Source organism: Maniola jurtina, chromosome 9 (assembly GCF_905333055.1).
Source record: "Maniola jurtina chromosome 9, ilManJurt1.1, whole genome shotgun sequence".
NCBI lineage: Eukaryota > Metazoa > Arthropoda > Insecta > Lepidoptera > Nymphalidae > Maniola > Maniola jurtina.
Window position 1 is genome coordinate 11,929,234 of NC_060037.1, and position 23,609 is coordinate 11,952,842.

The 23,609-nt window shown below is 36.7% G+C and overlaps 1 protein-coding gene across 6 annotated transcripts in view; it reads right to left on the bottom strand.

Annotated features, from left to right (window-relative positions):
- LOC123868383 (tyrosine-protein phosphatase Lar) overlaps window positions 1–22,015 on the bottom strand; it is a 586,441-nt gene extending 564,426 nt beyond the window's left edge. For 4 of the 6 annotated variants that reach the window (XM_045910880.1, XM_045910879.1, XM_045910878.1 and 1 more), the window contains exons 1-2: window positions 21,758–22,015; window positions 5,717–5,767 (exon numbers count right to left, since the gene is read on the bottom strand). In XM_045910880.1, the coding sequence (XP_045766836.1) occupies window positions 5,717–5,737 (21 nt within the window). In that variant the 5' untranslated portion in view covers window positions 5,738–5,767; window positions 21,758–22,015. Of the gene's footprint in view, window positions 1–5,716; window positions 5,768–21,756 lie in introns of all 6 variants that reach the window. The other 2 variants (XM_045910877.1, XM_045910883.1) reach the window with 2 other exon arrangements.
- Between the last annotated feature and the right edge of the window lie 1,594 nt (window positions 22,016–23,609).

A 23,609-nucleotide genomic window follows, 5' to 3' on the forward strand; every position in this document is an offset into this window, starting at 1 on the left:
GCATGTATGTACCTAATATCGCTCTCAACGATGCATAAAGAATGAAGACCCAGTTTATTTCCTTGTTCCTTTGGTCACTGACGTCAACCTCTAAGGGTGGCTTTTCCAACATCAATGGCATCCTCAATCATAAAACTGACCAATGAAATTGATTTTATATAGCTAGATTGAATGTAGGTCAGGGCCGCACTTAATAGTTCACAGCGAAATATTAAACACTACCGGAATATTGATAACTAGTTCTTAATTGACTTATCAACTTATAACATGTCCTGAGTTCATGAATTTTTTTTTATTCAGTTACAAGTTAGCCCTTACCTGCAATCTCACCTGGTGGTCAGTGATGATGCAGTCTAAATTGGAAGTGGGCTAACCTGGAAGGGCTATGGCAGTTTTCATTAAACCCACACTCCTATAGTTTCTACAAGGCGTCGTACCAGAACGCTAAATCGCTTGGCGGCACAGCCGCTCACCAGATATCTGTTTTCTTATGAAACTCTGACGGTATTCCACGTACTTAAACAGCATTTGATCGAAGGGCGTTTGACAAAGCGACTCATTCCCCTGATGGCCGCCATTACAACGGTCAAGATGGATGGATAACAAACCGGCAATTACACTATAATGAACACAATGACAATTGGATGTTTTCACTAATTGAAAAGGCCACTACCATCGATTCATTTGGGGCACTATATGAAATGAAATTGCCGTGCGTGACGCCGGCGCCTGATGCATTAACCCCATCGACTTTATGAAGAAGTGCGGCGTTTATTAAACAGTTACACCATAGAATTACACAGTCAGGTGGATGTATGTGTTGTGTTAATCAAGTGATTGCTGACACTAAATGCAAATGCATAGCAAAATGCCATTAAGATAACAATCGTTAATGTATTTAACTAATAAAGCTGACTTATCTAGAATAAATCTTCTTAGCAATTTAGAAACTTTAGAAGGTAATGCAACAGTAGCAATAAGAAGCGATATAAATGTTCTACATCATTCATCATCAATCATTGAAGTCTGTAGCAAGAAGAGAATATGGGCAGTGGTCTACGCCGTAGACCGTTTGCCCACATGCTCTACCGTATAACCTAAGTATCGATTTTTTAATAGGTATAATCTATCGAACTTGTAACGAAATAGGCAATATGCTATGTAGTAAATAGATAAGCACGTAATTCTGTCAACATTTAGCTGATATTTACAGCATATTATGCTTTAAAACTGACGCGTACGTCAGAAGACGCATTGGTTGCAAAGAGACTAAAGTGAGAGTTTATAAATAATTATGGGTGTAGCCTGGAAGAGATCACTTTAGTGGTAAGGTCGCCCTTTCTTATTTTAAGTGTATCCTCTTACTCTTTGTAATTTTGTTAAAAATAAAGATGTTTAAATAAATAAATAACTATATATTGTTTTGTAAATTCAGCAAAAAAAAGCTTTATTTATTTATTATGCTATGAAACTTTTGAGCTGGTATTTACAGCATATTATCTTAAATGTTAGCTTAAAAGTAGGTACTTTATATCTTCGGCATAGAATGCCACGAAACAATAGCACCCCGCTTTCCAAATTAGCAAAACTTGAGCGATAATGAGGAAATTAGCGGTTGGCTTCACTTGGCAAAGAATCCTAATCATAATAACTCAAGATGTTATCGTGCGGGGCAGGCGATGAACAAAAGAAGGCGGCAGAGCAACAATGGCGGCAGCGCGGCCCGAGAGGCGCCCTAACAAATTACCAGCCCGCAGATAACTAAGCAATATTAAATCATAGTAATTTGTGGTTGCGAAACGCGGCCTCTCTTTTAACAGACTCGGGCTAGGCTGTCGGATATTATAATTTTTTGCCATAATCAGGGCCAGTCTGTTCATAAAGGTGACCTAGGCAATCGCCTAGGACGCTGGAATTCGTGGGGGGCAGCACGGCGAGAGTAACTGGCTTCTCTTCTGTGCGTAGCAGCATAGCAATAAAAAATCATTAAAAAAGTTTTTATGAACACTATAATATTTTATTCTATCGACGCCCTAATTACCTAAGCATCTTTCCTGCAAAATTAAAGTATTTCTGCGCTCGCTTCGCTCGAATCTAGCAAAAAAAGTTGTTAAGTAAGTATCTTATTTCCTGTTGGCTTTCATTATGAGTAGGTAACCATAATTTTTTTCTGTCTACAAAAGGAGCACCGTTCCTGTAAATCTCTACAAACATTTCAATGCTTGCCTCGAAAACATACACAACACAAAAGACATCAAAATCGACGCAACCGTACCTAACCTCCTAGCCTGGAAAATGGGAAAATTATTTAACGTCACTTAAACGAAACTATTTCTAGTCTTGAGTTATTAAATTATTTTAATGATCATTTGTGTTTTATTTTGTGCAAAATTGTTGTCCCAAAGGGTGTGGCTTCAATAATTTGCGTAGAGCGTCGAGTTAGCTAAGGCCGGCGCTGGCCGCGATTGCGATGATAAGTTGCAGTGGGATCTCACAAAGGCGCATTACGTTTTATCTCGGACAAAGAAAAATCCTAAACACTCAATCCGAACTCGGCCATTTCGCAGCTGTCTGCCGCGGAAATGAATAGTTTAAATTAGTGTAAAGAACAACATCCCACTTTAGTTAGCAACTTAGCGTGAAGCTGTAATTTCGCCGTTCGTAAAACAGGGAACCGGCAGCGTGCTGCATGCAGCGATATACATGTTCCAGTAGACGGTGCGCTTCATAGTGTAAATAACCCATAGAATGGGACGAGATCCTATAACTAGATATATTACTTATACCAGTTGAACTATTAATATAATAAAAAGTATCTAGACAAGGCTGACCTAAACCTAGTCCTACCTAGACCGGCTCCACCATCCCCTACACCGATCCCAGACCAACCATTATCTAACTATTACAACCTTCTACCGACACCTATGTTCGTTGGAAAATGAATACTGTGAAGCGCCACATCTAGTGAAACATTTCTATCGCTGCATCCAGAACGCTGACTTTCGCTGTTTTATGAACAGCGAAATTACAGCTTCACGCTTGCTAACTAAAGGTAAGAAGAAAGATAAACTGGTTATTTGGTGCCACAAAAATAAGATAACATATATAAAGTCGAAACAAAATGAGATGCGTGGTGTGTGCTACCAAAATGGACTCCACTCAGCATTTGCTGCGCCCGTGTCGGGAATGCAGGTACAGCGCTGGTCTTCCGTGAAGCCAGAAATTTCGGACAGTATATAAGATAGAATATAAGTAATTACAAAGAATGTGGTTAATAGATAGGGTTAATATAAAGTGGGATGTTGCTCTTTATACTAATTTAAACTATTCATTTCCGCAGCAGACAGCTAGCGGAACCCCAGCAGATCCCATCTAGTGGAACATTTATATCGCTGGCTGGGTGCAATCGCATCTTTTCACTCGGTTCCTCCGTTGCATTAGCAATTCCAAGCATCGCAATAGTTGGTGGGGAATTGTAATATTTAGTCTTAATAAAGCCATTCGTAACGTTGAGTATCCTGAACAGGCGTGCTTGCGCCGCGCCGCCTCTCGCCCGGGGCGGGGCTGCTCGCGCCGTGCTTGAATTTACGACAAAGCTTTATTCGCAGACATGTTGGGGTTTCAGTCTGCAGTAGCGATGGGCATGATTGCGAACTTCAAATCATTTTCATTTGGTGAAATCATTCTTCACAGTGATTTTATATGCGGAAAGTGATTTTTCAATTCTTTCGCGCTATCAATAGCTCGATTTTCGCAGGTTGGTTTTCACGGAAAGTGAACTTTAGCATTTAGGATTTTGATTTTAGGACATCAGGAAAATTCTCTTTTCGTGAAACGTAGCAAAGGATTGTTTGCTGCATTGTTATTGAACTAAATTCCCTTAATGTACTCACTCGCACGCTCTTTAGCTCGGGTTGATAAACGCACTCGCATAATTGAAGCAATAAAGCGCGATTAAAATGTACCTAGGTATTAAGTAATCGTTTTCAAAATTTGTGAGATTTTGTTGCTTGATTTTTCACAGACAAGTTTAAGTAAGGATACATGAAAAACCTTTTCACGTGATTTTTCACATGATATCGGTGAAATGATCCATTCTCTAGTCTGTAGGCTTCATTCATTATACAGGTTCGTGCGAGTGTGAATAGGCGTGGACTAACCGTCGGTCAATGGAAACGAATATTCAAAACTTTAACCGCAATACATTTGCAATTTTAAGAAATAAAACGGGATTTACGGCCGTATTCACAATCATTACTATGAGGTCTCACAGTGCGCTCGAACGCATAGTGTAGGTTCCACCAATCAGCTCATTGTAAATTGACGTGATACAGTAATCTGATTGGTGGAACCTACACTATGCGTTCGAGCGCACTATGAGACTTCATAGTAGGTAACGTTTGTGAATACGGATGTGAATGTACCTAATCAATCTCAAACTTTGTGAGATTTTGCTGATTGATTTGTTCACAGGCTACTTTAAGTAAAGTAGCAAGTGTTACATATGAAATGATTCACCTCTATTCTGCAGGCTTCATTCACTATGCAGGTTCGTGCGAGTGTGAATAGGCGCGGACTAAACTTCGGTTAATTGAAACGCTTGAAACGATACTCCGGCGGTTGGAAGGATCGAAACGAATATTCAAAACTCTAACCGCAATATATTTGCAGTTGAACAATTCCGGCGCCATTGTTGTCGGGTAACAGCGTATAGTTTATTAATGAACCGATGCACCGAGCAATATTGAAGCCGAAACGCTTTCTATAAATTAATGGTTTATCGCGCCTCGGACAATGGATACGGTACCCATGAGGCCGAGCTCATGTACCTACCTTTTAACTTATTTATAATTCGAATGCCGCAACGATATCTATCTAATTTATACGAGGGTTCAGTTAATATAATATAACTTAAATGTAGATTTTGTGCTTACCTAATAATAATAACTTACAAAAAGTTCAAATAATTGACATTAGTACTCTAGCTGTTATAGTTACTATGGATCTCAGATTAGAGGTAGTCAATAGTTAGGTATGTTAAAATAGTTGAAATTGTAAATACAAATAAGTAAGTAAAAATTCTAGATGTTGAAAAATTGTACCTAAATAGGTAAATAGTGTATATTATGTAGTATGTAGGTGGTAGTAGGTAGAAAATATATAAGAACTTAATAAAATGTATAAGTATCAGTATTGCGAAGTAGATAATAAGTAGGTGTTTTTTTTTTTGTACATTAATAAGGTTATCAAGTTTTGATATTAAACTAACAGACCTTAGTTTTGTATTCTAAATACATATTTCAATAGTTGCAATTTCTACCGATCAATATTTTAAACAACGACATCTCCTCCATGAACCCTTAATTTAGATGTTAAACTAACTTTTAAACCGCCCTCTACCAAGGGGTAGCAAAAATACTACGCAATATTTAACCCCGCCGCGCTGTCCTGGTACAATACTTTCTTAGTAAAAAGTTGTGCCATCTACTGGTAACAACGAAAACCTCTTTCAAAGAAAGAAAAGCAACGCCATCTCTCGATACCTTAATGAATCACATAGGCAAGGGAGAAAGCAACCTTAATTTGCTTAGCAACATCTACATTCGCCAATAGATGGCACTCTAAATGAATGGCTTCAAATCGGTTGTGATGTAATTTATAGAATTTATATTATTTTTTTAAACTTAAGATTTTAAAAAATCAACTAAATACTCACGGATGCGGTCTTGAAGAGCATCTTGGTCCCGCTCTGTTAGCAACTAAATGTCTGCAAAAGAAAAAATCCATTGTAAATTTTTAGGGTTCCATTTCTACAGAGAAACCTCCCTGGCACATGGTTAGCGTTGTGGTCTTATTAGTGGGAGGTCCCGGGTTCGATTCCCGGCAGGGATTTGGAATCTTATATTTTCTAAATCTTTGGCCCGGTCTGATGGGAGGCTTCCGCCATGGCCAGTTATGCCGCCAAACGATTTAGCGTTCCGATACGATGCAGTGTAGAAACCAAAGGGGTGTTGGTTTAATAAAAACTTCTATAGGATCACTTCGTTGTTTGTGTGTCTGTCGTGTCTGTCAAGACCCGTCAAGGGAATTAGACTTCCCGTTGACCTAGAATCATGGGAGTAAAGGAGAAAATCTGAAAAGAGAAAACTGTGCATTTTGGTTACAAGCACAAAAAAGTGTTATTTTTTCTACACGACTGTACGGAACACTTCATGTGCGAGTCTGACTCGCACTAGGCCAGGTTTTTTTTTTGGAAGAAAATATTTTCTCAAAAGCATCCACGTCATTGTCATCGAGAACAAAGGCCGGACTACACAGGAGTACACGGACCACGCTTTTGTTTCTGATCAAAGGTTCTGTTTACATTCCCTAAAAAGACAAGTTGTATGGAAAAAAATATTGGTTGGGAATGTTTCATTGTTTAGAGAGTCATCAGGCAAATGGGTCATCAGTTTTTATTTCATGTGGCTTACACGGCTTACATTAATTCACAGACAACATGCGAACGAGATTCAGGTACTAATAATTAGCTAAAATAACAAGTGTAAATTAAAAATTTATAGCACCCCCGACAAGTGAAGGTTATAGTAACTAGAAAAGAGCTGATAACTTTCAAACGGCTGAACCGATTTACTTGGATTATAGCTAAGAACACTCTCGATCAAGCCACCTTTCAAACAAAAAAAAATTAAATTAAAATCGGTTCATTATTTTAGGAGCTACGATGCCACAGACACACATACACAGATACACATGTCAAACTTATGACACCCCTCTTTTTGGGTCGAGGGTTAAAGAAAACACCTCGCAGAAAGCACCTTGGTTTGGAAGTTTTATGATTAAAAGAATATTTTTCAAATTAACGACCGCAGACAACTAGTAACTGCGGGTCTTTTATTAGGAAAATTAATTATTAAATTATACATTATTCTTATATTAGTATAGCACAATGGACTCTTTGGAATATTTTCGAACAATAAAAAGGCTTTGTACGTTAGAGGCAATGAACTCTGAGAAAACAAGGCTAGACTATTCCAACATCTTCTAGTTGCCAAAAAAGCTAAGCCTTACGGATAATGTCTTAGGCGCAGCGCACACATACAAAGTGGAGAAGCCGACACGCAGCGTCTTTTTTTAAAAACAACTTAAACTCAGCTTTATTTACTTAATAACATTCGATTGAAATTGCGACGGAGAAACCAAACCTGAAGGAGACTGACGCCCACCGCTATGCCTCACTGATCTCTAGTGTCTAGGTATTATATTATGCGAAAGTGTGTCTGTCTATAATCTAGCTTTTCTCCTCCCGTCTGTTCAGCCGATTTTGCTCAAATCTGGTATAGAGATATGACATCCCAGATATGAATATAGGCTACTTTTTATTCTGGAAAATCAAAGAGGTCCCACGGGATTTTCAAAAACCTAAATTCACACGGACAAAGTAGGGGCATCATCTAGTCACACTTCACACTAATATTATAAAGGCGAAAGTTTGTATGTGTGTGTGTGTGTGTGTATGTTTGTTACTCCTTCACGCAAAAACTACTGGACGGATTTGGCTGAAATTTGGATAGGAGATAGATAATATCCTGGATTAGCACATATGCTACTTTTTATCCCGGAAAATCAAAGAGTTCCCACGGGATTTCGAAAAACCTAAATCCACGCGGGCGAAGTCGCGGGCATCGGCTAGTAATCTATAAGAGCTGGCAAAGACAGAGACAAAATCTAGTCTTCCTTAAGAAGGCTCCTCCGTCACTCGTTTCATACAAACGTAGTTCCAATTTCATTTGAATATTAAGCAACCAAGGTCCATGAAATTTTGCAGACATATCCTAAAAACTAATATCTATATCTGTGGTTTTCCAGATTTCTGTTAAAATATTCGGTTTCAAAGTTACGCGGTCTTAAAAATTTTCATACAAATCTTTGAGCCCCTGTAATTTTAAAACTACATATTTGTAGAAAAATCTAAAACACCACAGACACAGATATTACTTTCTAGAATATGTCTGCAAAATTTCATGGACTTTGGTGGCTTAATATTCAAATGAAATTGGAACTACGATTGTATGAAACGAGTGACGGAGAGAGCCCTGTTAAAACCAATTCCGTACAAAATGGTAAGTACTAAGTAGGTAGATCTAATAAGTTGCCCTATTTCGTTATATCCTAGCTATTACGGACTGTCACAGACATCTATCTGGATATAGAATCTAGCGCAACGCAATCTCTAACTTGGAAGTTGGAACTTAAGGGCGGTTACAGACTAGCATTTTTTCTGCGCGTATACATTTCGCGCTTCAATCAATCGAACGCAAGTGCACTCGATTATTCCGGCGTGTTTGCTAGAACAAATGTGGGCCAGTATCAATATGACTTCCGATGAACTCGTCTATAAGCGCTTATAAGCGCGTCTTATATAAAACCTCATGTATACACGTCTTGTCTGTAAATAAATGCAAGGGCAGATTCATACTGACCCAATGTCAAAGTAAATCTAAAACTTTACATAGCAAAATTTCTGCACGTAACGTAACGTTAACATAATGCACTCATTTCTAGGAAAATACGCTTTTCTTCAAGAAAATTTGTGCATTACGATGGTCATGAAGATAGAGTTCAATATGGTATGCAAAAGAATAATAAAATTCCAGATTGGCCTATCGGAGGCGGAGCTTTAAATGAAAAATGGTGACGAATTCGTACGCTTGTGTGGGTGTGTGATATGCACGTGCACTCATACTCGTAGCAGCATTATAAGCGCTAACTCGCCAACAAACCGCTATGCAGTTTGGCGAGATTTAAGTTATAAGTTCATGTGCATAATCTATACTAATGAATAAAATTGAAAAAAAAAACTCGCGCTATTCCGCACCGGGTAAGAGCGAGGGTTGTGCGAGGGTGCGAGGCATTTCCACCCCGATTGCCATCTCGACCTGTCGCGTGCTGTACATAGATGCTGTCGCGCTGTTCACACACGTTTGGATAAAACGACACCAACGAGCATTCTTTTAAATAATATACGTAAATTATCGCTTCGACTCTGTCAGTGTGAATGGACCCTTATTCGCTACGACCGTAGCTCGTAGTAGGTCAACGCTACGACTGAAAGAACGCAATCACGCATGGAACCGCGATTTGGATTTCTATAAGTGGAACGTAATTGATGCATTGCGATGTTCATTTGTTTGACTCAATATTTAGTGCGAGAATTTCTGGCAATAGGAAGGATTTCGTTGTGTTTAATATATATTTTTTATTACGACTTGTAATGAACGAGATCTACAGCTGGAATACCGTATGTCTTGATTCGTGTTTCATAGGTAGATTAGAAGTAAAAGAATATTGTTCGTAGCTTTATCATCGGCACCACCCTTATAATGACATTTAAAAGTGTTCCAAACATAAAACAGAGTTCCAAATATAGAAAAAAAAATTGAATTTTGAATTTATTAATTTAAGATCTAAAACTACGGAACCCTAAAAAACAACCAAGCAAAACGAAGTCGTGTGAAGTCATTGTTTCGGCGGTATCGTACGGTAAAAGGGTCGTAAATGAAAACCAGACGGTTGGTGAAATCACTTCTGTCTACACTCACGAGTACCTCATAGAGTCGATTTGTGTCACCGTTTAGCAAGCATACAGTCGGGAAAATATTACTCTTGTGAAGTCATTCTTTCAGCATGAGACACGGTATGCAGCAAAGGACTGTAAATGAAAACCAGACGTTGGTGAAATCACTTAATCTGTCTACACGCACGAGTCGATTTGCGCCACCATTTAGCAAGCATACAGTGTGGAGAATATTATTCTTGTAAAGACATTCTTTCAGCACGGGGCGCAGTACGCAGCAAAATACTATAAATAAAAACCAGACGGTTGGTGGAATCACTTCTGTCTACACTCACGAGTCACGACTCACGAGTCTCTCGTAGATTCGTTTCGGTCTGGAAACAATTACTTTTTGAAGAGATTCTTTCGGAGGTATAGGATCCGTCCTAGAAACAGCCATAAATGAAATCACTTCTATCTACACTCACTAGTAACTCATAGTGTCGATTTGTAACAGCTTAAGCACACAGTCAGAAACTATTATTCTTGTGAAAGCATTGTTTCGGCGGTATTGTGCGAGAATTGGTGATATCACTTGACTACACTCGCGAGTCGAAGAGTCGATTTGTGGGGCAGTTTAGCAATCACACAATTTAGAAGTGACTTCGTTGTTTTGGCGGTATCGTGCAAGGGCTGTAAAAGAAAAACCTATAGTTAAAATCACTTCATGTAGGTAGACGAAGTGATTTCATAGATTCGTATGTCGCTATTCGAGCCGTTTGCTTCGTAGAGTATTTTTGGTGCAACAATTTATCAGTTATCACTCATACAGCTATGAAACGGCCAAAGATACACGCTTTACCTTTTCCGAGTTTGTCAGCTATCTGTATGATAGCTACGCTGTGTTTTTGCGGCCGTTAGCGATGCAAGAAACGGCCACAGATCGCACGCTTTTCCTTTCAGTGTTTGCCAGCTATCTGTATAATAGCTACGCTGTGTTTTTGCTCCCCGTAGCGATGCGTTATGGTATTCCCCTAGGCGCTATTTCACAGAATATAAAATAAAATCTAGACATAGCTAAGTATATGAATATTTCAAAGTAAAGTACTTTAATCTTTAGCGCTTTTGTTTAGATAGCGGGAACGTAACAAATTGAGTAAGTAGGTAAGTATTATGTATTTTACTTGTATACCTTTTTAGGGTTCCGTACCCGAAGAGTGCCAACGGCACCCTATTACTAAGCCTCCGCTGTCTGTCAGTTGGTTCGTCTGTCCGTATCTCGTGAACCGTAACAGATAGAGGAGGTTGAAATTTTCAAAGAATGTGTAATATTGCCGTTCTAACAACAAATAGTAAAAATTTCAAAATAGCCGCCATGAAGATAAAAATCAAGTCCGACTCACACTTGGCCGGTTTAAAAAAGCTAACTACGATAAACAAAGTTAGGCTACTTAACTTAGTTTGCTTCGTAAGTTGCAACTTGCAAGTCTTGTAGCTATTGAAGAGGATTCGTTATGAAAGTTATTATTTAAGTACTGATAGTTAACTGAAAATTATTAACTTAATTCCGGCAAAAGACTTATTCTATAACTTAGATAGTGTTTCAGCTTTTCACAACAGTTTTTCTTCACCGTTAAAGCATGTAATATTTACCTAATTGCCTAAAATGCACATAACTCCGAAAACTTAGAAGTTTTCCCTCGAACAGGAGGCCAATATCTGAACCATTAAGCTATCATCGCTTCAAAGTTGTTAATGTTAACTATCTGGGAGGAATAAATTATTAAAAAACTGTTCTTTGTGTTATCGTATATATCAAACCCGTGTTTTGGGGGTCATTATGTAATCTGTATTATGTTAACAGAGGCTTAAAAGATAACGTTTTAAACACTGATTAAGTTAGAACGTGTCCTGCACCGGACTATACTGTATCCACATTCTACGGAAAGAATAGCACTCTCTCTGATCCATAATCCCCTACGAATGACAGAGCCAAAAATCTCAGTAAACCATTTTGATTCGCCAACCAATCACAAACGCAACTATATTTTCAAATTGAATTGAATTTCGAATGTTTTTTGAAAACATTTTCGAATCGAATTTCGAATGTATATTGAAAACATGTCTGTGATTGGTTGTTGGTGACTCAAAATGGTTAACGCTCAGTGAGATTTTTGACTCTCATTTGTATGGAATGACTTAACAGAGAAATCGCTATACTTACTAACTTCGCAACTTCTTTCCGTGCATGTTTTTTTTTTCAGATACAAGTTAGCCCTTAATCGCAATCTCACCTGGTGGTAAGTGATGCAGTCCAAAATGGAAGCGGGCTAACCTGGACGAGGTATGCTAGAGCAGATGGTAAGAGTATAACAATAATAACATCCGCTATTTCTAAAGAGTAGTTAGTTAAACAGTTAAAGTTAGGTGCCTAATTAGGAACAGCTATGAAACGCGTGCCTTGTTCTATGAAGTTTATGGCTCACTTAACGAATTAGAGCTATTTAACTAGATGCATGTGATTCGACAGTCATCAAAGTTAATTTCAACTAGGTACTTACTTATACTGCTTAGCCTTTTATTTAGGACTAACTTATGCCCACGACCTTGTCTGAGTGGACTACACAAATTCCAACCACTTATTTTACCCCCTTAGGGGGTGAAACCCTTTCTTGGGGGATGTTTACGTCACAAGTGTAAATTAAAAATTTATAACACCCCCGACGATCCAACAAAGTATTTGAGTTTTCCAAAACATCATTTTCAAATAAATAATTATGTATTTAGGCAACGTCCATCTTGACAGCTTGACATTTGTCTATTGACATAATATTATGCACCTAACGGTTATCTAACCTTCTTTTCTACAAGAAAACTAGAAAAGAGCTGATAACTCTTAAACGGCTGAACCAATTTTTTTAGATTATAGCTAAGAACACTCTCGATCAAGCCACCTTTCAAACAAAAAAAACTAAATTAAAATCGGTTCATTCGTTTAGGCGCTACGATGCCACAGACAGATACACAGATACACAGATACACAGACACACAGATACACAGATACACACGTCAAACTTATAACACCCCTCTTTTTGGGTCGGGGGTTAAAAATAGCTATCTTCATGCCAAACAGCTCGACCGATCGCGATAATTTGAGCTGTGATAGATCAGTCAGTCAGTCAATCAGTCAGCTTTTCCTCGATTCGATGCTCCATTGCGGCGTGATTAAAGGACAAACCAAAAGCAAACACACTTTCGCATTTATAATATGGGTAGTGACTAGTTGATGACCGCGACTTTGTTTAAGTTTTACATAAAGATCCAGTTTTAAATAAAATCCCAATTCAAATTACTTCTTAGCTTTTTATTTAAGACTAAGCAATGTGTGCCCGCGACTTCGTTTAAGTTTTTTAAAGATCCAGTTTTAGATTAATCAGGGGGCACGGCAGTGCCCCCGCCAAGACGAGCCAAACGGCGGCCGGGGCGCTACGTAGTACCTTATTCTCGAAGTGTTTCGCCGTATTTTCGACCCGTCATAACTTCGGTCTGGATGGCGCTAGAAAGCTGAAATTTTCAGTATAAGGTGTCCTCAGCAAATGTACCAAATATACTAAGTATCAAATATCTAGCTTTTATGGTTACAGATTTATTGATACCTAAAATACGCCGTTTTCGTCCCTCACTGATGATCATCACTATTCATAGTCTGTAATTCTAGGGTACTTCCAGAAGTCCTAGAAGGCTGAAATTTGGTATGTAGACTAGGAATTGCATACAAACTACAGGAAAATTAAGAAATTGGCAATGCCCCCCTTCTACGCCTCTTATGAGAAAAGCAAATCTGTAAATTCTATCGCTAGAATGCTGATATTTTCAGGATAAGATGTCCTTGGCAAATTGATTAAACGCATTGAGTATCAATTGTCTAACTTTTATAGTTTCAGATTTATTGACAGTCAAAACTTCTAGTCTGTAATTCTAGGGTACTTCCCGAAGTCCTAGAAGGCTGAAATTTGGTATGTAGACTAGAAATTGCATACAAACTACAGGAAAATTAAGAAATTGGCAATGCCCCCCTTCTACGCCTCTTATGAGAAAAGCAAATCTGTAAATTCTATCGCTAGAATGCTGATATTTTCAGAATAAGATGTCCTTGGCAGATTTATTAAACGCATTGAGTATCAATTGTCTAGCTTTTATAGTTTCAGATTTATTGACAGTCAAAACGTCTAGTCTGTAATTCTAGGGTACTTCCCGAAGTCCTAGAAGGCTGAAATTTGGTATGTAGACTAGAAATTGCATACAAACTACAGGAAAATTAAGAAATTGGCAATGCCCCCCTTCTACGCCTCTTATGAGAAAAGCAAATCTGTAAATTCTATCGCTAGAATGCTGATATTTTCAGGATAAGATGTCCTTGGCAAATTGATTAAACGCATTGAGTATCAATTGTCTAGCTTTTATAGTTTCAGATTTATTGACAGTCAAAACTTCTAGTCTGTAATTCTAGGGTACTTCCCGAAGTTCTAGAAGGCTGAAATTTGGTATGTAGACTAGAAATTGCATACAAACTACAGGAAAATTAAGAAATTGGCAATGCCCCCCCTCTACGACTCTTATGGGAAAAGCAAATCTGTAAATTCTGTCGGTAGAATGCTGATATTTTCAGGATAAGATGTCCTTGGCAGATTCATTAAACGTACTGAGTATCAATTGTCTAGCTTTTATAGTTTCAGATTTATCGACATTCAAAACCTCTAGTCACAAATTCTAGGGTACTTTCTGAAGTCCTAGAAGACTGAAATTTGGCATTAAGTAGGTATTTCAAGAATTATGAACAACAGATAAATTAAGAAATCGGGTCCCCCTTCATGCCCTCGTATATGAGATGCATATCTGTAAAATCTGTTGCTCGAATACTAAAGTTTACAGGATAAGATGTCCGTGGCAGATTTATCAAACGAACCAAGTATCTCTGTGTTTCCTGAAGTCCTAAAAGACTGAAATTTGGTATATCTGCTTCAAAATTGAGTTGCAAGATTCCACCCGAACAAATATACTTACATACGAGTACATTGCAAGTTGAATAAAAGCTTTTAAAAAAAGAGGTAACGATAGAGAGTGGGCCATGAAAATGATGTACCTACAAGAAATAGATCCAAAAAAAAATTTAGGGCACCTGCCAAAAAGAAATGAAATCCCACCAAAAACATTTCATGTAAAAAGTTAGCCAAGACTCACAAGTTCATAATGTTTTCACTGTTAAAAAGTTATGAGATCTCTAGTAGAGCCAAGCCCCTAGCTGAGCTTAGATTTGTGCTGGCCATGGGACCTATCCCAAGTCCAAAGTAATATAGCTCTTAAATGTTCTTGACTATATCACATTTATAACAATAAATAACAAATCACTCTACTTACAAGCTCTGATTCTACAAACCCTATATCTTGGTAAAAAAAGTACGGCTTGGCCGTTTAATGTTCGTAAAACTATTACATGACATAACATATTAAACGTTAAAAGTTATTAAACGGCCAAGCCGTATTTTTTTTTTACCAAGATGTAGGGTTTGTAGAATCAGAGCTTGTAAGTAGAGTGGTTTGTTATTTATTGTTATAAATGTGATATAGTCAAGAACATTTAAGAGCTATATTACTTTGGACTTGGGATAGGTCCCATGGCCAGCACAAATCTAAGCTCAGCTAGGGGCTTGGCTCTACTAGAGATCTCATAACTTTTTAACAGTGAAAACATTATGAACTTGTGAGTCTTGGCTAACTTTTTACATGAAATGTTTTTGGTGGGATCCGATTTTTAAAATCTCAATCAGCCCTTTTTTAACCCCCGACCCAAAAAGAGGGGTGTTATAAGTTTGACGTGTGTATCTGTGTATCTGTGTGTCTGTGTATCTGTGTATCTGTCTGTGGCACCGTAGCGCCGAAACTAATGAACCGATTTTAATTTTTTTTTTTTTTTGTTTGAAAGGTGGCTTGATCGAGAGTGTTCTTAGCTATAATCCAAGAAAATCGGTTCAGCCGTTTCAAAGTTATCAGCTCTTTTCTAGTTACTGTAACCTTCACTTGTCGGGGGTGTTTTAAATTTTTAATAATTTACACTTGTTATTCTTATCAAATATGTGTCAAAACTAGCTAACCCACTCTAACTTCACTCGCGTGGAATTTTATAAAATTCTTTCTTAGTAGGGTGAAGGGCTAGGGATAGAGAAATCATGTAAGCAGAATCTCAAATTTCTTGACCCAGCTATTTGAGCTGGACGATGTCAATTTCTCGTTTTAAAATAGGTATTACAAAGTAACAACCAATTGTATTCTAACAATTTAGGCCATAAAAGACACAAGAATTAACTGTTTCCGCGGTTTGTCGTAGTTTTTCGGCGCGCGGACCAAACAAAGTTTAAAAGTTTTAGTAAACTGCAAACTCTTGCTTTGGGTAAGTCCTACTTTGTCTGCAACAGTGTAATAGCTGATTATTCAACATGGGGTTAATGCAATGTCTTACTTTACGGGCGCCGGGATAAATAGATACTTACCGTCATCAAATATACCTACATAATAATATACCATATGTTACTTCTGGATAAATAAGCTTTCTAATGGTTAAAGAATTTTCGAAATCGGTTCAGTGGTTCCAGAGATTACTTCCTACAAACAAACTTACAAACTTTACCTCTTTATAATATAGACTAGCTGATGCCCGCGACTTCGTCCGCGTGGATTAAGATTTTAAAAATTTTTGATTTTCCGGGATCAAAAATAGCCTATGTCACTCCCCAGGGCTTAAACTATACCCACGCAAAAATCACTTCCATCCGTTACTCCGTTGCGACGTGATTGAAGGACAAACAAACAAACAAACACACTTTCGCATTTATACATATATGTAAAATATGGGTAGTGATAGGTAACTACCATTGTACACTTTTGATTGGCAATTGTTGAATTATGCAAAATTATGTAATGATGATCTTAAAACCAAAGCTCCAAACGCGAAATCTTTTCTCAAATACCGAAGTGGCATACCTAGAATATCTAGGGATAGAAGATAGAACTCTGTCATAGCGACCAATGTCACTTTACAGCAACAAGGAACTATTAAATTTAACTAAGCTGCAAAATTCCCATCAGACGAACTACTGGCAACTATGTACCTACATAATAAACGGAAGCCAGCTTATTAAGCTCCCCGGTAATTGGGTTAAAGCACATTGTACCGGCGCATTTTACGCTGGTAAAACACGATGAAGGCATTTCATGATATTTCACGAGTTTCAGTGCGTTATTGTTATGCGTTTATGGTGTCCAACAATGGGGGATGGAAATTATTGTGCGTAGCGTAAAGCTCATTTTTAACCCCCGACCCAAAAATAGGGGTGTTATAAGTTTGACGTGTGTATCTGTGTGTCTGTGTATCTGTGTATCTGTCTGTGGCACCGTAGCGCCTAAACTAATGAACCGATTTTAATTTAGTTTTTTTTTGTTTATAGCTAAGAACAAGCCAGGTGGCTTGATCGAGAGTGTTCTTAGCTATAATCCAAGAAAATTGGTACAGCCGTTTGAAAGTTATCAGCTCTTTTCTAGTTACTGTAACCTTCACTTGTCGGGGGTGTTATAAATTTTTAATTTACCCTTGTTCACTATGGTATATAAATCATAATAGCTGAATTATAATCGGTTGAGTTGTTGTAGGCTCTTCTCAGACCTGGGCGCGTTTGGAACTCTCGTAGCTTTAGTTATAAGTTTATTATCACCACTATACCATCTTACAAATCTATCAATTCTGACTATCAAAGGATGTACAATACTTTGAATAAATGATGTTCCTACCGAGAAGAACCAGCAAGAAATGCTGTATGTATGGGTGGTGACGTCACGTATTTATTCCTCTGAAACCTGCACATAACCTACATAACAAAAAATTAAACTCCGCTTCCCTGTTACGGCCTAATTTAGCAACATGCGAGTATGAGTAGAGCTTTTTAAATTATTTTCAAAGCAAACCCAGTTTCCGAGGACAGGATTATGAGAATACAACGTGGTTGAGTTTATATTGCAATATAAGAAAAGTTGTGTGCATAGATAAAGGAAAAAACCGGCCAAGTGCGAGTCAGACTCGTGCACCGAGGGTTCCGTATTCGGGATTTTTTTCCGACACTTTGCAGGATAAATTAAAAACTATTATGCATAAAAATAAATGAAAATCTGTTTTAGATTTTGTTGAGAATACCCCACTAGGTATAATAGTTATCTTACTTTGAAAATGAAAATATTATTATTTTTTCATGAACACATTTTTTTGTGATGTAACCACCACAAATTGATGGTTTTCGGATTTTTTCCTTTACTTGTGCTATATAGCTATAAGACCTACCTACCTGCCAAATTTCATGATTCTGTCAACGGGAAGTACCCTATAGGTTTTCTTGACAGACACAACAGGCAGACAGACAGACAGACAGTCAGACAACAAAGTGATCCTATAAGGGTCCCGTTTTTCTTTGACGTACGGAACCATAAAAATAGTTTTTGGAACATATATAACATTTACACAGTCACTTACCTACTTCTTTAGTCGGCTAAACAAATCGGGAACCACAAACAAGAACTTTAAATACTTAATTAAGTAAATTATTTGAGTAAGTGTCCTCAAGGAAGTTATGAGATTACTGAGTAACTAAGTATCTGCTTATAACTTAATATGCATAGTTATCAACATAAATAATGATTACTTTCTTATCAATTTATAATATTTTCATTATGCTGTGACCTCTCTAATCTCAATTCTTAATGAAAAGTTTTTATAATTTTATTTTAATAATTGAACTCTGAAGTAGGTAGGTAATATTTGGGTGGTTGGCTGCATATATTATATTTATAGTATAATTTTATTAAGTACTAACTGATTCGCCCGGCTTCACTCAGGTGAAATTTGATATACATAAAAAATATAGGTAGCCTATGTTTCTTCTGAATAAAGTAGGTAGCTTTCTAATGGTGAAAGAATTATTAAAATCACTTCAGTGGTTTCAGAGTTAGTTTGTCAAATACAAACAAACAAATCTTCCCTGATTATTACCTATTATTAATTAATTAATAAATAAAATAAATAAATTAGTATTATTATATCATAGCTCATGTGGCTAAGTAATTATTATTCTATTTTATGCAATCTCTAAAATAAACTAAAATGACAGGTATAAATGTTTTGCTATCCCTTTCAAAATGTTCTTATGGAAAAGGATATCACTAGATTAGTAGCCTAAATTAATCATAATAATCAATCTATCCATAATCTTTCAAAATTGTAATTACAAAGTTATAATAAACTAAGCTATGTACATAGGAAATGCTTATCTCTAAACAGAGATTTCTTCCAGCTTCCCGTTGCAGGTTGTGATTTAGTGCAATTTAGTTTAGTTACTAGTTTGTAGACTATCTCTATAGTCTACAAACTAGTCACAAAATTGATTTAAATAAAAGTGCAAATCAGACAAAGGGTTCCCTACCATGTACAAAAAATAAATAACACTTTTTAATTTTTTAAAATTTTCAAGGTGTCAATTTTGAAATTTTTATTATTTGTTGTTATAGTGCCAATAGAACTATGCATTCTATGAAAATTTCAGTTCCCTACCTATTACGGTTTGTGAGATACAGCCCACTGACAGACATACAGAGAGTCAGTTCTACGAATGGACGGACGGACAGCAGAGTCTTGGTAATAGGGTTCTGTTAGTACCTTTCGAGTATGGAACCCTAAAAAGGAACTTGAAATGAACTAACTACTCTTAGGGTGAGATCTATAGAGCGCGCTCTGCCTTTGCTTAGACTTAAGACAGAGTTAAAATTAGACAGAGCTATATCTCTCACATAAATCTGTCTCGTTTTAACTCAATCTTAAGTCAGAGCAAAGTCAAAGTGCGCTTTATAGATTTCAGCCTTAGGTACTTGCCAAGTTAGTAATAACTTTTAACTCAACTTTGTGTAAGGTTATTTTTTTAAATTAATTTGAGTTGTCAAAAATAATATAAAATTATTAATTTATCCAATGAAGGTAGTTTGATAAAATCAATATTTGGCTTACGTTGCCTTAATTTCGCTTTGGTATCTTTTTGAAAACAACCCCCATTTGATTAAAAATTTTAGTGAGTTTGGTGGTTTTGTTGATTAAAATTTTTAAAGTTTTTTAAAGAATTTAGTGTTTTGTGAAGTGGAAAGTAACTTACAGTAAGTGATTCAGATTTCGTGTACATTGAATGAGAGGTCAGTAGTTTGGATTTATTGTTGAGAGGATATTAAAACCGAGGTTCGGCAGTTCAAGGGTAGGTTTTGATCACATGACTAAGGGCAGGAATGCCCATGATTTGACAGAGGGCAGGAATGCCTATGATTTGGATTTGACTTAGGGCAAAGAACACCCACGACTGACATGACATGATTGAATGGAAACACGAGGACTTGTTAAATTCAGGACAGCCAAACTGTAAGGTTATTTTTAAAAATTGATTTGAGTTGTCAAAAATAATACAAAATTATTGATTTATCTAATGAAGGTAGTTTCATAAAATCGATATTTGGCTCATTCAATGTCATACTATATGTCGCTAGGAGGCCAAATAGAGTGAACTTGCATAAATATGGGTGTTTTAAGGTTTTGAGTTTACTCTCCCTGTCAGATTCGGAAAGATTATTGTACATTTTCGGTGTTTAGATTGTCAACTGGATTCTGTCAATCACGCTCTAATTAAGTTATTTATTTTGCCATTATTTTTATTTAATACTAGCTGACGCCCGCGACTTCGTTCGCGTGGATTTAGGTTTTTCGAAATCCCATGGGAACTTTGACTTTCCGGGATAAAAAGTAGCCTATGTGCTAATCCAGGATATTATCTACCTCCATTCCAAATTTCAGCAAAATCCGTCGAGTAGTTTTTGCGTGAAGGAGTAACAAACACACACACATACACTCAAACTTTCGCCTTTATAATATTAGTGTGACTCTACGCGTTGAATCTGTGTTCTTTGTGTACGTTTTGGGAGGATATTCCAATAATTCAATAAAAAAAAAGTATTTAATAATACCTGCTTTTCTGAGTGACGCTTATATTTGAGTGCCCTGCATAATTCTATTGGTGAGCCATTTGTAAAGAATGTCAAAAATCCTATACCCATTTTAAATAGCCCCAATTCCATATTTAAAAGTCAAACTAAGCTAGACAGTAATAAATCAATGGCCACACATGGCAAATGAATCATAGGCTAAGGAGATGATCCACATGTGGTCTAATCATAAACATTCAAATGTTCTTGGCTACTTGTGTAAATAAAAAATGTTATCAGTTTGTTTTCATAACAGTAAGTAGTACCAGTTACACATCTTTACACTGACAGCCTTATGATTAAATGATTTTCTATTCTGAATTTAGAACTATGCTTTATTTTAGAGTGAATTTGTTTAGAAGTTGTAACTTTTTGTAGCTTTTCCCATCAACTAATAGTAAAATTCGTTTTTGAAAAGCTTCTAAAACTGTATACTTTAATTTTTTCTTTGATTTTTCTTCAACTTTATTACTTGAGAAGTTTATTACTCACTTAGATAAGTACTAAAATATTATTTAGCGATTCTAAATCGGCCCCAAGTTTTTTTAGTAAGTATATGTAATTAGTACTTACTTATGATTATGATATTAAATTGTTATGCTCTACTGTTATGTATTTGCTCATAATAAACACCTAACATTACTTAATTAATTTAAGCAATTTGTAAAATTAAATATTACAGTAATGGTTTATAATTCACTCAGAGCTTTCAGTTAAGGATCAATTAATCATACACGAAAGCCCTTAAGTCAACGAAATTGTTAGTTTACGTTAACTAACAACAAACAAGTCAGTTACATTCAGCAAACGCTCTTTTCTGACTAAATCTATGTATACAGGAAGACTTGGGAGTCAGTCTTTAAGGAACAACTTTAGTTATTTACGAAATGCTATCATCTGGTTATGATAACCTACGAGAAAAGGGTCAGAAGACATACCGATATATTTTTGTTGTCTTAAGCTTATTTAATCGGGCGTAGAGTATGATATGATAAAATATGACTTAGGTCAAGTTATACCGAGCATTAGCACGTATAATATTACCTTTATTACCTCAAAGTATACAGAAACATAGAAAATACATACTCTTATAAGTCCACTGAAGATATGAAGTTGCTTTTCAGTCCAGTGACGTAAAACATTATCACTGAAACACACAATTCACTGGCATCACTCGCACATAATCTTTCTATAGATTTTAATTAATCCTCACCCGCGAAAACGAAAATCCACCGAAAATCAGTCTCTTATTGACATAAACACAAACTGAGCGTCCGCCATATGCAGTTTACGTTCCGTACACGAATTTTCAATCCGGCTCTTCAAAACACTTGCCATTGACAAGTGATTTTTCGCGTTCGAAAGCTGTCATTCTCAAGATAAGAATCGAAAAATAATTCCAAATTCAAGATATTTCGACTCAGTTTATAGTAATTATTTCATTATGAGTATTCTTTTTGCTACGTATTGCAATTTAAATATTTTTCATTTAAAAAAAAACATATATTATTTAGTAGAACTTTCACTGATACGCATATTCGGAACGCAACTTGATTTGCTGCTCACTTCATTGTTTCAACAATCGCGGCAACTTCACGTCGCTTCAATCCCGACGAGCTTTGATTTCGATTTACGGAAGAGTATGGGAAGATGTTTGAGAGAGACAGATAATAATGTATTTTTTAAGTCAACGTCCTCTGTGAAGATACTGCCTAACTAGGCTATCATTTTGTTAAGCTGTGGTTTTTCGTAGCTTTTCCTGTAACCGCAAACAAATTAATTTGTACACTGATGAAATTAATATAATCTAGGTACGAGGAAAACGGCTAATTAGTTTCCTTAATGAATGACAAGTTAATTATTATTATTTCATAGTACGTAAGCTTCCTGTAAGCCTTGTCATCTTGTAAGCATGGATGTATAAATCTTGTAAGCTACTGTTTATAAAAAAGATTACATCTATACTATACTTATATACTTATAATATTATAAATGCGAAAGTGTGTCTGTCTGTCTATCTGTCTGTCTGGCTGTCTGCTACCTTTTCACGGCCCAACAGTTTAACCGATTCTGACAAAATTTGGTACAGGGTTAGCTTATATCCTGGGGACGGACATAGGCTACTTTTTATCCCGGAAAATCAAAGAGTTCCCACAGGATTCCTAAAGACCCTTCCGCTTAACCGATTTGTATGAAATTTGGTACCGAGGTAGCTTGCGTCCCTGTAATTGACATAAACAACTTTTTATCTCGGAAAATCAAACAGTTCCCACGGGATCTTTGAAAACCTTAATCCACGCGGACGAAGTCACGAGCATCCTCTAGTAACTAATAGATACCTAAGTACCTATTTGTTATCTCTTTAGCCAAACTCTCTACCCAAGCGTGAGATCAAGGAGGTTCGATGGAATACATCGCAAGTTTACCCCAAAATTGTAGAATGTGATTGCACTAGGCTCTTGACTCTCGATGCATTCGTTAGGACGGAAACACCCGTTTTCCCGTTTATTATACCTTCGGGAAATATGCTCAGGTATCACCCCTTACTTACCATCCAATTAACACAATTTAAGCATCATACAGTTGTGAAAACACCATCTGGACGGCCACTCGACTGTTTTGAGTATGAACAGTGGACATGAGCATTTCGTCACAAATAGAGTCGTCATTTTAAAATTTCAAAATTTTAAGCTCCATTACTTGAAAACTATGAACTTCAATACCTTTTCAATACCTTTGATATTTTAACTTTTGCTACGTGTTGCTGTTTGTAGGATTCCGTACCTCAAAAGGAAAAAGGAATCGGATCATTTTGTTGTCTGTCAGTCTGTCTATCTGTCTGTCTTGTCTGTCAAGAAACCTAAAGTTTACTTCCCGTTGACCTAGAATCATGAAAATTGGAAAGTAGGTAGGGTCTTATAGCACACGTAAAGGCAAA